At 51.6% G+C, this 16388-nt stretch overlaps 1 protein-coding gene across 7 annotated transcripts in view; it reads right to left on the bottom strand.

The window, feature by feature from the left end:
• Positions 1-1184: 1184 nt before the first annotated feature.
• The window catches only part of TMEM59L (transmembrane protein 59 like), a 28361-nt gene continuing 13157 nt past the window's right edge, over positions 1185-16388 (bottom strand). The window contains exons 1-8 of one of the 7 annotated variants that reach the window (XM_028713552.2): positions 11814-12062; positions 9048-9153; positions 8439-8533; positions 6427-6573; positions 6086-6194; positions 4993-5101; positions 3768-3966; positions 1185-2402 (exon numbers count right to left, since the gene is read on the bottom strand). In XM_028713552.2, coding sequence (XP_028569385.2) covers positions 2244-2402; positions 3768-3966; positions 4993-5101; positions 6086-6194; positions 6427-6573; positions 8439-8533; positions 9048-9153; positions 11814-12062 — 1173 coding nt within the window. In that variant the 3' untranslated portion in view covers positions 1185-2243. Of the gene's footprint in view, positions 2403-3767; positions 3967-4992; positions 5102-6085; positions 6195-6426; positions 6574-8438; positions 8534-9047; positions 9154-9255; positions 9346-10188; positions 10609-11813; positions 12063-16388 lie in introns of those variants that run through there. The other 6 variants (XM_028713554.2, XM_028713555.2, XM_077921739.1 and 3 more) reach the window with 6 other exon arrangements.

Raw genomic sequence — 16388 nt, 5'->3', positions numbered from 1 at the left:
TTTAAACACAGCTTGACGCAGGCCTTCCAACGCTCTTCTGCAAAACTTCTCTTTCCAGGCGAGAGAGAGATAAAGCTTTTTGCCTCTCTCTTTCCAGGCCCAGAGAGCAAAAAAGGAGCGTTGTCCTGGGCTGACCTGCTGGGATTCAGCTGGACACAGCTGTCCCAAAAAATCTCCTTTCCTCCACGCCTCCCTGGCCAACGGCAGCTGCTGCCTGAATTTCGCAGCAGGGCGGCAGACGAAAACAGCGGCTTTCTCCAACCGAAGTGAGAAATTTACTTTCCGCTCGCCGCGCCACGAGAGAAGCCGACCTCTTGCCACCAAAGGTTTCCGCCCCACACACAAAGAGGCCAGCGACACAGCTATAAACCGTACGAAGCCATGTTTTCCCCGACCCTGTGCTTGGGTTCGTCCCCATTGGTTGTCAGGAGGAAGGAAGCAGAATTTGTACGCTTGTTTGGGGGCGAATCTCGCGGACCGTCAGCTTTTAAAAAACCAGAGAGCCCGCTTCATTCTTCCAAAGCATATTTATTCATACGCAAACATACGCAGGTTTGAAACGGGTGCGTCGGTCCGGTAGAATTTGTGCAAGGTTATTTTCTTTGTGCGGGCAACGGCTTCCTTCTTTGTACTTGCAAGATTGCACCCTACCCCGAAGAGGAGGGGGAACCTTTAGAAATTCAGGTGTTTCTGGGGTACCGTCCTCCATCGTCGGTTGTGCTAGCTAGGACTGATTGGCGCTGAAGACCCAACAACCAAAATCCTGTTGTTCTCTTTCCCTGTACTCCTGCCCCATTCTGTCTCCCCAAACACACCCCACAGCTTTAGGCTGCTGGCTTGTTCCTAACAAACAAAAACTGCCCTTCCGCTTTCGGATTAAAAGGATCTGGGGCAGTCCAGCCAGGTCGGCAGGGTAACAGATAACAAAATTATTATCCTTATTATTACCCAACTTCTTCCGCACCTTGGATCCCGACCTGATTTTTGTTATTAAACGGGAAAAAACAACTTAAGAACAAACCATTTCTCTTGCAACACTTCCAGGACAGACGAAAAGGTTTATTAAAGAGATATATAGGGTTAAGATAGATAGGTGCGGGGGCCAAGCTCAGATCCACCGAGGTCTTGCTATTTTTTGAACCCCCCAAAAAATGAACGCCGGTGAGCAGAAGAGACTGAAAGAGTTGGGGAAAAAACAGCTTTATTCAGTTGAGAAGATTGTAGAAATGGCAGCTCAGCTTTTTTTACACACAGAGTGACCCGTTGCGGAAGCTGGGATGGATACGGATAGCAAAACGACCCAGAATTATATATCTCTCCCCCCTGGCTAATTGCCTTCCACACCTGATATTTGGGGACGCGTTTTTTTAAAGAGTCTCATCGCTTCAGAAGTTACGGACGGCAAGGGCCACCTGACGAGGGCGGGAGAAAGAGATCGAAGGAGGCGGGAAATAAGTTAAACCTCTGTACAAGAGAAACGAGCGTTAGGCGAAATGTACAAGCGATCAAAGCTGGCGTGTGGCCCCCCTCCTTAAGTGCCAGGGGGTCGCGAGTTGCGTGCTGGGAGGGGGTTAGGAGATGGGGACACCCCCCCTGCGGCGGACATCAGTGCAAAACGGAACAAAAAACGGGCACCACCAAAAACGACACAGGTTCCGAATGATATGAAGGGGACGTTCGCACCCAGGCCTTGTTGGGAGAGGTTGGGACCTGAACTCGGGACCCCCCGGACTCTTGAGTCGCTGAGCTCGGAAGCAAAGTGAGGTTCTCGTCCTCTTTCGCTCCAAACTCAAGCAGGGACGCTGCCTTAATACTGAGCCAAATTGCCTGTCGAGTTTGGCATCGTTCCAGGCAGGGGGGTGTGGGTGTGTGCCTGCCCCCTATGTCAGCCCTACTCAGAGAGACGTCGATTTGAACCCAGGACCGACTCTGCCTAGCCTTCTGCAGCCTTTCCCCAGAGAACGGCGAGTTGATTTCGAATCGTGGTTTGGAAAACCACGACAACCTGCCCCTTCCCAACCCGCAAGACGTCACGGTTAAAAAATAGGAGGCCCTGCCTTCTTCGCCTCTGCCGGTAAGGTGCCGAGTTCAAGAAACCTGGGCGAGACAGCAGGTGATGTCGGAAAGGGTGGTGTGGCGGCGAGGGGCTTGATGGAAAACAGGAGGTAATCTGGGGTGTTGGAGGGGGGTACAAGGGGAGGTTGGCGGTGGGTTCAAGGTGGGATATGGGGCAGGGGACGTCCTTAGAGGGCGGTCTTGTCTAAATCCACTTTGACAGGCAGGAGCGCCGCTTCCTCGTTCTCCGCCGGGCAGATGGCGACGGCGATTACGGGCCGGAGGGAATATGGAAGGGAGCTATCCAGGTCTTCCAGATATTCCTTGTCTCCGTTGATACTCAGGGGCTGTGAGGAAAGAAAGAAGGAGAAGATTTGCCCGTTTATTTTCCTTCGAAATAATGTTTTGCTAACGCCACGGGGAGTTCTAACGCCACGGGGAGAGCCGGTTCTTAACCGTGATTATTTTATTTTATTTATCGTATTTTATAAAATGCACACACTGCTCAGTTGTTGAAAAAGAAACGTTGCAGCGGTCCCTTGGTTCTCAAACGCCTCAGTACTCAAACAACTTGGAACCCAAACACTGCAAACCCGGAAGGAAGTGTTCCGGTTTGCGAACCTTTTTCGGAAGTCGAACATGCTTTGTTTGGAGTGTTACGCTTCCGATTTGAGTGTTACGCTGAGGTCTGTTTTTGCTATTTATTTTGTGTTTTTGTTTTCACGGCTCTTTTTGTTTTGGTTTTGGGCCTGTTTGGAACCCAGTTCAGCTACTGATGATTGGAGTGTGTGACTGCAGTACATTGTTTATTGCTTTCATTTTTATGGACCAATGGTCTCGTTAGATACCAAAATTCATGTTCAATTGCTGTTTTAGGGGTTGTTTTTAAAAGTCTAGGTAAAGGGACCCCTGACCATTAGGTCCAGTCGTGGCCGACTCTGGGGTTGCGGCGCTCATCTCGCTTTACTGGCCGAGGGAGCCGGCGTACAGCTTCCAGGTCATGCGGTCAGCAGGACTAAGCCGCTTCTGGCGAACCAGAGCAGCGCACACGGAAACGCCGTTTACCTTCCCGCCGGAGCGGTACCTATTTATCTACTTGCACTTTGACGTGCTTTTGAACTGCTAGGTTGGCAGGAGCAGGGACCGAGCAACGGGAGCTCACCCCGTCAAGGGGATTCGAACCACCGACCTTCTGATCGGCAAGTCCTGGGCTCAGTGGTTCAGACCACAGTGCCACCCGCGTCCTAAAAGTCTGGAACGGATCGTTCCGTTTTGCATGACTTTCTACGGGAAAGCGCGCCTTGGTTTTGGAACGCTTTGGTTTTGGAACGGACTTCCGGAACGGATTAAGTTTGAGAACCAAGGTACCACTGTATATAGATAGATAGATGATAGATAGATAGATAGATAGATAGATAGATAGATAGATAGATGATATAGATAGATAGATAGATGATATAGATAGATAGATAGATGATAGATAGATAGATAGATAGATAGATAGATAGATAGATGATAGATAGATAGATAGATAGATAGATAGATAGATAGATAGATAGATAGATAGATAGATGATATAGATAGATAGATGATAGATAGATAGATAGATAGATAGATGAGATAGATAGATAGATGATAGAGAGAGAATGAGAATATTGGAAATGGAAGAAAAGGCTCACTGCCCATCTCCCCCTTTGGCCCCCAAACCATACCTGGGTCTTGACGTGCTGATCAGGAGCTGTCACCAAGCTCGCGCAACTGAGCCACAACATCACCATGATGGAGAGGAAGAGACAAGCGGCCAGGATCCATCGCGGCAGCCCCGAACGTCTGTAACACCCAGAGGCCCCCCGCCAGAGAGAGACGACGAGATTATGGCCGGCCATGGAGGGGGCGGACGCTTCGAACTGGCTGGTGGGGGGAGAGGGAAACGGGGAAGGGTGGCCGGCGGCGGGTAGGTGGGTGGGGAAAGGGTGGGGGGAAAGGACCGTCAACAACGTGGAAGAGGGGAACAGGTGAGTCTGGCCAGGTGAGCATCCCTTCCCTGGGAGCTCCGCCCCTCCGCCATCTGCGCCCCGCCCACTTTCCCAGCTGGCCCCGCCTCCTCGCCTCTGGCCCCGCCCCTCAATTGTCTGCTTACAATACAATTTCCAATGAAGTACGGGAAAAGAACCCTTTTCATGTGTGCAACCACAGCGGCTAGGATTTTAATAGCTGGGAATTGGGAAGGCGATAGAATTCCCACACAAAAAATGATTGGCAAGCGAATATTTAGAACTTGCGAAAAGGACTGGGAGGATGAGAGGGAAATCAAACCAGGAAGTTAATAAAGGTTGGATAATATATTAAAAAGTACTTTGGCAGTACAATGCTTCTGACAGATTTAGATTGAATCTGGAAGTGTAAGGAAATTATAAAAATGAAAACTTATTTTGATGAGTAACAGGAAATAATAATAATAATAATAATAATAATAATAATAATAATAATAATAATAAAAAAGTGCATATAGGATAATAGGGTGCAAAATGCACAATGAGGCAAGTCGGGAGTTAACGTACGTGTAACGTCAAAGGATTATGTTGTTAGTTAGTGCCTATGGTTTATGTTGTTTGCTGGTGGTGATAAGGTGGGGGGGGGCAAAAATGGGAATATTTCCCCCCCCACACACACACACCTCCTTTTCGCCCAACCGCTTTGCAGAACCTTGGGCACCAGCCACAGACTTTGAGCCTAACTTTGCCTCCATGAGGACTATGAACTTGACTTTTCAAACAAAAAAATCAAATACGAAAATAAAGCGGATATCGGCGTCCTTTTTTTAAAAAAAATAGATTCCTCCTATCCTCTGGGGCCTGTCTGCACATTTATCCTCAATCCCACCCCCCATTCCTCTCCCCGTACCCCAAATATCGCCTCCCCTTCCCACTTCTTTACTTGGACATGCAGCCCAGAAAGTCGTGTTCTGGGGGCGCCTGGGTCTCTGCCGGGGGCGACGATTTCCCTCTGGCTTTCGGCTCCTCCACGGGGGGTTTCTCCCGAAGGCCTGAAGGGGCGAAGAAAGCGTGCGGGTAGGGAAATACGGGGCAGAAAAGGAGACCCAAAAGTGGAGGGCCGAGGAAATAACGCAAACCGCCGACACCAACCGGGAGAAAGAAAGTTTGCAATAAACCCAGGAGCGGTTTTGCGGCGTTCCCAAATTCCCGCGGTGTCCTGGGTTTTGCAAGGGTGTTAAAAATCGTTTGCAAACAGTCTCGGCGTCATCCGAAGGCTCCAGCTGGTGCAAATCGCAATGTGATAAATTACTGCGACCCCTTCCTTTCAGGAAGGAAACCGCAAGCCTGCGGAGCCTGGCGGGAACACCTGCTGGGCTCCACAGGTTTGCGGATGGCTGCCTGCAGCCCGGGGAGCGCGGTGCTGTGCACCCAGGGCTTCGGGCAGCTCTCCGCAAGCCTACGGAGCCCGGCGGGAGTTCCCACCAGGCTCCCAAGGCTTGCGGAGAGCAGCCTACTGTCCCCGAAGCCAAAACAGCGAGACGGGGCGCTGTGCAGCCCTCAGTCTCGCTGTTCCAGCTTCAGGATGGCTGCGCAAAGCCTCCGCAGGCCATGCGGAGGCTACAGAGGATGTCCCCGAAGCCTCAAGCCTTTGGAGTGCAGCTGCGCTCCAAAGACTTCAGGGATCTTTGAGGCTGGCAGTGGGGGAAAGCAGCGCTTCCCCCCACCGCCAGCCACACAAGCTTGGGGGGCAGTGCAAGGCCTGCTCTTGAACGCACCTTGTTTTTGAGGGGGAGAACAAGAAAAAAAAATCCCCCCTATTCTCCCCCTCCTATGGTCCGGTGCGTCCAATAGAGTGAAAAATACGGTATGTGCTTGACGCACCTCTGTGGAGAGGGGTCTCCGCAGTTTAGGGGTCGCAGTAATTTATCACCTCTAAACTATGATTATTGATTATCCATGGACCTTAAGGTCCTCTGCGGGGCAGACCAGGAGAGGCTATTAATAATACTAGCAAAATCAATACTCTCTCTTACCTGTGTGGGGCTTCAAAGTGTTGGAGGTGGATGGTGCCCACGCCTTCTCCAAAACCTCCGATTTGGGTGCCTGGACCTCTGGAACCGGATACTCGATCTCTGGCTGAGACTGAGGACAAAAAGAAGGACAGTCTTTAGAATCGCAGAATTGGCCGGGACCCCTAGAGGCATCTAGTCCAACCCCATACACGACTAAATGACTAATCAACAACATCACTTTGTGAATAATAATAATAATAATAATAATAATAAGGCACCCTTCCTCTGTTTCATTTGAGTCTCCCCCCACCTACCCTCCCTGGTTTTGCCACCCGCCCCCCAACCGTGCCAGAACCACCCACCTGGAAAACGACGACTTTCCCGTCGTCAGCCTGAAGGTAGAAGGTCCACGTGGAGGAAATGAAACTCTGCGCCGAGCTGACGATATCGTTGCAGAAGCTGGAGACCAGGTCGAAGACGGAGAACGAGGCGGGCTTTGGGTCCAGGACCTGTGTGAAGATAGGTGTGAGCCAATCTGAAAACTCCCCAAACCCTGAAAGGTTGGTTTCTTACAGGTGTGCAATGCAGATTTCCGTACCCAGACGAAGTTCAGTGGTACCTCAGGTTACAGACGCTTCAGGTTACATACGCTTCAGGTTACAGACTCCGCTAACCCAGAAATAGTGCTTCAGGTTAAGAACTTAAGGATGAGAACAGAAATCGTGCGGCAAGAGCAGGAGGCCCCATTAGCTAAAGTGGTGCTTCAGGTTAAGAACAGTTTCAGTTTAAGAACAGACCTCCGGAACGAATTAAGTACTTAACCCAAGGTGCGACTGTATATGGGGAAATGTCCCCAGCCACTCTAGACAGCTCCCAGCAGACTATTAAAAGCACAACAGAACATCAAACATTAAAAACTTCCCTAAATAGGGCTGCCTTCAGATGCCTTCTAAAAGTCAGATAGTTGTTTATTTCCTTGACATCTGCTGGGAGGGCGTTCCACAGGGCGGGCGCCACCACCGAGAAGGCCCTCTGCCTGGTTCGCTGCAACCTCACTTCTCACTGGGAGGGAACCGCCAGAAGGCCCTTGGAGCTGGACCTCCGTGTCCGGGCTGAACGATGGGGGTGGAGACGCTCCTTCAGATCTACTGGGCCATTTAGGGCTTTCAAGGTCAGCACCAACACTTTGAATTGTGCTCGGAAACGTCCTGGGAGCCAATGTAGGTTTTTCAGGACCAGTGTTATATGGTCTCCACTCCTAGTCACCAGTTCAGCAGCCGCAATCTGGATTAGTTGCAGTTTCCGGGTCACCTTCAAAGGTAGCCCCACGTAGAGCGCATGGCAGTAGTCCAAGCGGGAGATAACCAGAGCATGCACCACTCTGGCCAGACAGTCTGCGGGCAGGGAGGGTCTCATCCTGCATACCAGATGGAGCTGCCCTGGACGCAGAACTGACCTGCGCCTCCATGGACAGCTGTGAGTCCAGAATGACTCCCAGGCTGCACACCTGGTCCTTCGGGGGCACAGTTACCCCATTCAGGACCAGGGAGTCCCCCACACCTGCCCGCTCTCTGTCCCCCAAAACAGCCCTTCTGGATTCAGAAGGGCAATGCCTGCCGCCCACGTTGTGATCCAAACGCCTGTGCCGACACACATTTGCAGACACACACACTGCCTGTAGAGACAGGTGGCAGGATGAGTTGTTTGGGCACAGGATGTTCCCTGCCCACGGCTTGGCTTTGGAGGAAATGTCTGGAGGAGCCAGCCTTCTAAGCTCTTTTTAAGACTAAAGAATGGCTCTCTAATCCCCCAACACACATAAATTTCCCCCCTGACAGTCAGTCTCACAAAACTGGCGAAAGCAGCTATGCTGTCCCTCTAGGCTGAGATTTCGATGCCAAACCCACACAGGGGCCGATTTGGTAGTAATCTGGATGCCGTGTCTTCGCAGAGAGAGAGGGGTTTGGGGTTCCAGCACCCCTTTTAGGCTTGTTTGCATACTCCCAGAAGAGTGGCCGACTCTGGGGTTGCGGCGCTCATCTCGCTTTATTGGCTGAGGGAGCCGGCGTACATCTTCCGGGTCATGTGGCCAGCAGGACTAAGCCGCTTCTGGCGAACCAGAGCAGCGCACAAAAACGCTGTTTACTTTCCCGCCAGAGCGGTACCTATTGATCTACTTGAACTTTGTGCTTTCGAACTGCTAGGTTGGCAGGAACAAGGATTGAGCAATGGGAGCTCACCCCGTCATCGCAGGGATTCGAACCGCCGACCTTCTGATTGGCAAGCCCTAGGCTCTGTGGTTTAACCCACAGCGCCACCCTATAGCTTGTTTAGCTTATACATAAATCCGGCACTGGTTTAGGAGACAAATTACCTTCTCTCCCCGGCTGTCTGTCTCCGGCAGCTGAGTCCTGCATCCCGTCGTACAGCCGAACTGTTCATCGCCACCAGCGTAAGCTTCCATACAGGCTGAATTGTCGAGGGGGGTGGGGAGGAAGAGATTGGGAAGGGGGGAGAGAGGTTACCCGCCACGTCTCTGAATGAGTCTGCGCTCTTTCTGATGGGGCGAGGCGTACTGTTGTGTCTCTGCACTTGGCTGCGAGCTTGGGGGGAAATCTCCCAGTGGGAACAACTTGCCTCCGAAAGGAGGGTATGCGTCAACTCCCCGAACGAGTCCCTGCTCTGCTTTTGCTACCTCCCGACCGAAAGACTTTACTGCCTCCAAAAAGACAGAGTCCATTGCAGAGTTAATCACATCCTAGGAGGGGAGGGTTTCCCCCCCCCTTGTTTCGTGCCTGTCCCCACCTGCAATTTTCCATTATCCTTCCCCTCCGCTCGGCTATCTGTGGGAATCGGTTGCAGAATATAGGCGGTGGGGAGATGACAGCCGTTTAAGTGGAAAGGAAGTTCTGGATAATGTAACCGACGGGGTTTGGACGGGGGGGGGGGACGTTGTTTGTAAGGAGGAGGGGAGCGGGCTCACCCGATTCGCACTCGACTCTCGTTGCGTTCAGGTCGGCCGTGGCGTCCACAAAATGACAGATGGAAAACAGCCGGCAGCCCCGGTAGCAGGCGTTGAGGACGGCATCCTGGAAAAAAATATTTGGGGGGGGGGGGAAGAGTGGAGAGAGAAATTAAAGCATTGTGCATGTCCCGCACAATGACAGCATCTTAAAAAGCAGAGACATCACCTTGCCAACAAAGGTCCGTATAGTTAAAGATCTGGTTTTCCCAGTAGTGATGTATGGAAGTGAGAGCTGGACCATAAAGAAGGCCGATGGCCGAAAAATGGATGCTTTTGAATTCTGGTGCTGGAGGAGACTCTGGAGAGTCCCATGGACTGCAAGAAGATCAAACCTCTCCATTCTGAAGGAAATCAGCCCTGAGTGCTCACTGGAAGGACAGATCCTGAAGCTGAGGCTCCAAGACTTTGGCCACCTCAGGAGAAGAGAAGACTCCCTGGAAAAGACCCTGATGCTGGGGAAGATGGAGGGCACAAGGAGAAGGGGACGGCAGAGGATGAGATGGTGGGACAGTGTTCTCGAAGCTACCAGCATGAGTTTGACCAAACTGCGGGAGGCAGTGGAAGACAGGAGGGCTGGTGTGCTCTGGTCCAGGGGGTCACGAAGAGTCGGACACAACTAAACGACTAAACAACAACAACAAATTATGTTGACATTGCAACACTTCTTCCAGAGAGCTTTCTGAGTGAGTGTTTTGCAAATGATTGCATATTGCTCTCACCTAACGTTCAACCCAAATCTACCCTCCTTGTTAACCTAAGCGCATTGTCCATTTCTGCATTAATTTCGAGGTTTTTTGGGGGTTTTGCAAACTGCCCTGAGGTTTTTCCCATTTGCTTTTCTTTTTACAATCCAGCGGTCCAAACATCTTATGAAACAGATAAATAGATGCCTTTTGACAGCAGGTTAGCAGGGGAACGGGTAAGTCTTCTTTAATGAATAGAAAATTCAATTTGAAAACAAAAAGATGAAATAAAAGCAAGCCTAAAGAGGACGTTTTTTAAATTAATCCGTCAGAGAGAGAGACAAAAATTATGGTTATTTTCAAATTGCCTTCCTGTGAGATCAGAGGAACGGTTAAAAAAGTCTTCGCTGCATCACCTTTGCGATTGTCTCAGGAACATTTGACTGACAGAAAGGACATGAGAGCATCCTCTTTGATTCAGCAACACAATTCACGCCCCTCCGTTGGCTCCGGATCAGCACCAAGGAGAGAGGGTGGCGGCTCCACAGAACCTCCATGGACAGGAGCAGTCTACCGGGAAATTGCCAGCAAGCGGCGGAGGAAAACGGGGACACACACACACACACACCCACCAACCTCCAAACCAGAAGCCGTATTTAAATGAGCCAATTAATTTTAAATGCCTTAAAGAATTTAAGGATTTAAAAATGATCATAGCATAGCTTGCAAACTCGGCCTGCTTATTTTAATCGCATCCCCTTCTCTCAATGCATCCCATACTCCTTTCGCAGCACTGCACAAAATTAATTGTGTATGTCGCAAACACGGCTGATGCAAAACGCCCCCCCCCCCAAATAAAAATTGAATGCAGAACAAAAGATGTTTTGGAAGATGAAATCCCTTGCACAGTTCAGGTTGTCTGCAGCTAAATCCTACGCAGAGTGGACCCATTAACGGAACGGCACACAGGGTCGTCTCCTTTTGTTCCAGTGGGTCTACTCTGAGTATTTGGGCCCCCAAAGGCGAAGGCCGAGAGCCCCAGGAAATTGGAAACAAGTATAGGTTGCGTGTCTGCGGAAGAGAGATGGGCGGATTTTAGCTGGGGGGGGGGGGGAGCTATAGACAAACAAAAATAAAAATCAGACAGAGCGAGGGGTCTTTATCCGAAGCGTTTTTCTGCCGATGGACGAGCGGGAGGGGGCAGTGATGGATTGGTACCTGCAGAAAGCAGATCCCACATGCAGGGGGGGGGGATCAAAATTAAATTAAAGCACCTCGCAGCTAATTAAAGCAATACACCAGATATGCCCCCCCCAAATCAAAACGGATCGTTTTAAAATGGCATGTTTCATTTTTATTTAAAAATTGCTCCCCCTCCGTTTTTTTCCTTCCCTTAAACCTTGTCCATCTCTCTTTCCTTCCAGCCTGGAAAAGATGGATGCTTGTATTCTTCCCAGTTTAGGGGGCCACGAGGAGCGGGGGGGGGGGCGCAGGCAGAGACTGGCATCAAAGGCTATTTATCTGCGTTATTTTTGATTCTCCTCGGGAATTTCTGCGTGCGTTTCAACCGAAAACCCCAGACTCTGTAAAAGACCAAATTTATTCCCGATTTTAAACACGACAATCGCTTTTAACTGAGCACGAATCTTGGGTTGCTTAGAGGAGCAAATCTACCCCTGGTTTTTAATGGCGCACGAATTTCGGGTGCTCAAAGGAGCAGCAAAATCTACGCCTGCTTTTAAGTAGGATCGCTTTTAATCGCGCGCACATCTCGGGTGCTGGAGGAGCAGATCTTTTTGCTGCTTTTAAATATAATATTCGCTTTTAGCCGTGCACGGATCTTGCGCGTTTGAGGCGCGCGCGTCCGGCGGTGCCATTTCTGTGGATGGCTTGCCTGCAACGCCATCCCCGACTCCGAGTAGACCCATTGGAACCACGGGGCGAGCTTGAACCTGGGTTTTTCCTCTCTCTTTCTCTCCCTTTGGGGGCAAGGGGTCTACTCGGAGTAGGAGCCTTTGCCGCGCGCCCCTGGGTGGGTTACCTTGGCGCCGGGGGTCTGGAGACGGAGGCTGGGCGCGCAGCGCGCTTGGCAAGCGGAGATATCGCCCAGCTGAGCCGAGAAAGGATCGCCGTCTCCCGGCGGAGGAGAAGACGAAGGAGGCGGCGGAGGAGGAGGAGAAGAAGAAGGAGATGATGATGAAGAAGAAGGAGAAGAAGAAGCGCCGCCGAGGGCCGCCAGCCCGGCCCGCGGGAGCAGCAGGAAAAGGAGCAGCGCCGCGCCTTCGGCCATCCTGCCCGCCTGCGATAGAGAAGAAGATGGAGAGGCCCGAGGAAGAAGAAGAAGAGGAGGACCGGGAGGAGGAGGAGGAGGAAGGCTTCCGAGGGAGCCCGGAGCGCGCGCAGGAGGAGAAGCGTCGGGGGCGCGCCGGGCGAGCAGCGGAGCAGCCTGGGAGAGAGGGGGGGGGAGGAGGGAAGAGGTGCCGGGGCGCAAGGGAGGGAGGAAGAAATAGGTGCTGGGGCTGGGGGGAAGGAGGAGCAGATAGGTGCCGGGGCTCAAGGGAGGGAGGGAGGAGGAAATAGGTGCCGGGGCTCAAGGGAGGGAGGGAGGAGGAAATAGGTGCCGGGGCTTGAGGAAAGAGGAAATAGGTGCTGGGGCAGGAGGGAAGGAGGAGCAGATAGGTGCCGGAGCTGAAAGGAATGCGGGAGGGAAGAGAAAATAGGTGCTGGGGCTCAAGGGAGGGAGGGGAAAATAGGTGCCGGGGCTTGAGGAAAGAGGATATAGGTGCTGGGGCTGGAGGGAAGGAGGAGCAGATAGGTGCCAGGACTCAAGGGAGGGAGGGAGGAGGAAATAGGTGCCGGGGCTCAAGGGAGGGAGAAGTAGGTGCCGGGGCTGAAAGGAATGAGGGAGGGAAGAGGAAATAGGTGCTGGAGCTCAAGAGAGGGAGGAAAGAGGATATAGGTGCCGGGGCTCAAGGGAGGGAGAAGTAGGTGTAGGAGACTCTCGCCACACAGCCCCCCCCAATATACCACAGGGCAGCTTCCCCTCTCTTCCTCCAAAAGTCCAACACCATCTCCTTTGTCTGACTAATATTTAGGTGCAAGTTATTCTCTAATGCATTAGGGACGCGGCTGGCGCTGTGGGTTAAATCACAGAGCCTAGGACTTGTTGATCAGAAGGTCAGCGGTTCGAATCCCCACAATGACGGGGTGAGCTCCCGTTGCTCAGTCCCTGCTCCTGCCAACCTAGTAGTTCGAAAGCACGTCAAAGTGCAAGTAGATAAATAGGTACCGCTCCGGTGGGAAGGTAAATGGAGTTTCGGTGCGCTGCTCTGGTTTGCCAGAAGCGGCTCAGTCCTGCTGGCCACATGACCCGGAAGCTGTACGCTGGCTGCCTCGGCCAGTAAAGCGAGATGAGCGCCGCAACCCCAGAGTCGGCCACGACTGGACCTAATGGTCAGGGGTCCCTTTATCTTTACTATAATATAGAACAGAGCCTAGGACTTGCTGATCAGAAGGTCGGCGGTTCGAATCCCTGCAATGATGGGGTGAGCTCCCGTTGCTCGGTCCCTGCTCCTGCCAACCTAGCAGTTCGAAAGCACCTCAAAGTGCAAGTAGATAAATAGGCACCGCTCCAGCGGGAAGGTAAACGCTTAGTCCTGCTGGCCACATGACCCGGAAGCTGTACGCCGGATCCCTTGGCCAGTAAAGTGAGATGAGTGCCGCAACCCCAGAGTCAGCCATGACTGGACCTAATGGTCAGGGGTCCGTTTAGCTATTCTCTAATGCAGGAATATAACCAATGAAGCTGTTTGGAAATAAACAAGAACGCAAACATGTTGGCTCAGAGGCAGAGCTTCTGCCTTGCAGAAGGCAGAAGGGGCTTTCTTTGTTCTCGATTTTAATATAGGAATCCATGTGGATTTTAACGATTCATTAGACGCCACCTCTGATGTTTTATGGCCAACGCAAGATGGGGAGTCAAGGAAAGGTGCCAAACATGCCTCAGGGCGTCGCAACATATGCATCTCAAATTCTAAATCAATCCTTTGCATATTGGGGATGCGTGGTGGAGAATTTTGAGGCAGCCGAGAGAGGAAAGTAATTTTTAAGCTTTTTGATTCTGTATGCATACGTTAACAGCAAGCATCGGTTAACAGCAAGTCTGTCTTGTTGTTGTTAAGTCGCTAAGTCGTGTCCGCCTCTTCGTGACCCCCTGGACCAGAGCACGCCAGGCCCTCCTGTCTTCCACTGCCTCCCACAGTTTGGTCAGACTCATGCTGGTAGCTTCGAGAACACTGTCCCACCATCTCGTCCTCTGTCGTCCCCTTCTCCTTGTGCCCTCCATCTTTCCCAACATCAGGGTCTTTTCCAGGGAGTCTTCTCTTCTCATGAAGTGGCCAAAGTCTTGGAGCCTCAGCTTCAGGATCTGTCCTTCCCATGAGCACTCAGGGCTGATTTCCTTCAGAATGGAGAGGTTGGATCTTCTTGCAGTCCATGGGACTCTCAAGAGTCTCCTCCAGCACCAGAATTCAAAAGCATCCATTCTTCGGCGATAAGCCTTCTTGATGGTCCAGCTCTCACTTCCGTACATCACTACTGGGAAAACCATAGCTTTCACTATACGGACCTTTGTTGGCAAGGTGATGTCTCTGCTTTCCTTATTGCAGCCAAGTCGTTCCGACGCTCAGTACCATTTTGGCGCTGACAAATGAGACGGTCTGCTTTACTAGTGATGTCATGTGGATGCCAGGTGCCCCGTCGCTTCAACACCCCGGGCGATGATGTCACCGTGCCTGGCTCCCCCATTTTTCACCAGGCCAGTGCCGACAGCTCGGCCGCCCTCATCCGTCTTCCGAGGTGGCGAAAGGCCCGTCCGGGAACGCCATGGCATCATGGCCAAGGAATGTGGCTCGGATCCTGTTCCCCGATCGCGAACATCTGTTTGGCTTGCCAACGGTCCGTGCAAGACGAGGGCAGAAAGCAGCGGGCGCCTTGGCATCCCGCTCCGAATTCTCAGCGGGTGCCCGGCTTGCGAAAACACCAACCAGTGGGGGTCCGGGCTGGCCTCCCGTACTTTTTTGACCACCCTGTTGTCGGGGGGGGGGTGTCTTCTCCCCCACCCCACTGCTTCCATCCCTGGGTCCATCACTCGCTTCCCAAGGAAAGAGGGAGCCGTTAATTTGTAATCACGATCAAAGCATAGCTGTAAACTTACAGATTTGAAAATAAGGGACCAGCAGCCTCGAAAATAAGGGATCAGCAGCCAAAATAAGGATTTTTGCTGTTGTAAAGAGTTACATACATTGGAAGGATTGACAGATGCTGTCAATCCGGTATGAGGCGGTTGTGGCGCGGCCGCTGAAGCGCCGCCCTTCTGCGTCCCTCCCTAACCCTAACCCTCTTCCTCTTCCCTCAGGCTGCATCCTCAGCCGCCGCCACCACTGCCGCCTCCGGGCTGGCAGGTGGCGTGGGCGAGAGTCTCTCTTTCTCCCCCCCCCCTCTCGGTTGGGGAAGGGCCGATGGAACTCCTTGCACCAGGACGACGGCTCCAGCGCACGCTCTCTCTCTCACAGCGGAGGACCCCGAGCCGCTGCTTCCCTCCCGAGCCGGGCGAGCATGAAACCTGTGAAATTTAAGGGACATCATCAATAAGGGACAGCAGCGGCACATGTCGCTGGGATAAGGGAGTTTCCCACCAAATAAGGGACAGTTGACAGCTATGGATCAAAGACATTTTGCAATCGCCTCGTATTTCCCCTCCAGAGCACCTGAGCATTCTTAGATGTGCCATTGTCGTGTTGGGTGAGTATTTAGGGAATCTGCGCCCTGCGCTTCTAGGGTGTATGGGGAAATTATTTATTGAATTTATACAGAGCCTTTTCCCCCAGGCTAAACATTTTGCGAATCCTTGTCCTTTTGTCTATATACTGTCTTTACTTTCCTTGATTTGAACTATAAAACGGTGGTTTTCTTGAGTCAAAATGAGACTACAGTGGTACCTCTGGATACGAACGGGATCCATTCCAGAGCCCCGTTCGCATCCAGAAACGAACGCAACCTGTGTCCACGAATCGCGATTCGCCGCTTCTGCACATGCGCGTGATGTCATTTTCACCATCTGCGCATGCGCGAGTGGCGAAACCCAGAAGTAACACGCTCTGTTACTTCCGGGTCGCCGCAGCGCACAACCCGAAAGTACTTATCCCGAAGCTACTTCAACCCGAAGTATGACTGTAGCCCTAAACATATATTTTTTTTAGGAAGAAAAGCACTGAATTTATATATTTGTTTGGTGTTACCTCTTAACCTATTTGTTAGTTGAGCCATTTCCACGTAGTCTAATAATTTATTTTGCCATTCTGTTAGCGTCGGTATCTTTCCCCCTTTCCAATTAGATGCTATCGCTAGGCGGGCAGCCGCTGTTGCATATAAAAAGATTTCTCTTATATTTTTCGGAATATCTCTACCTAAGATTGCTAACAGAAAGGCTTCTGTTTTCTTTAAAAGTCAGGCACCGATTCTTGATACCTACTGAGACGCAGGGAACTCCGACATGTGTCAAGTAGGGCAATTTTTTTAAAAAAATGCTTTAAAAATCCAAGTAAAGCCCAAAAAC

This window comes from Podarcis muralis, chromosome 18 (genome assembly GCF_964188315.1).
Source record: "Podarcis muralis chromosome 18, rPodMur119.hap1.1, whole genome shotgun sequence".
Classification (NCBI taxonomy): domain Eukaryota; kingdom Metazoa; phylum Chordata; class Lepidosauria; order Squamata; family Lacertidae; genus Podarcis; species Podarcis muralis.
The sequence above is the reverse complement of the archived record's forward strand: the minus strand, read 5'-3'. Positions and strand labels throughout refer to the sequence as shown.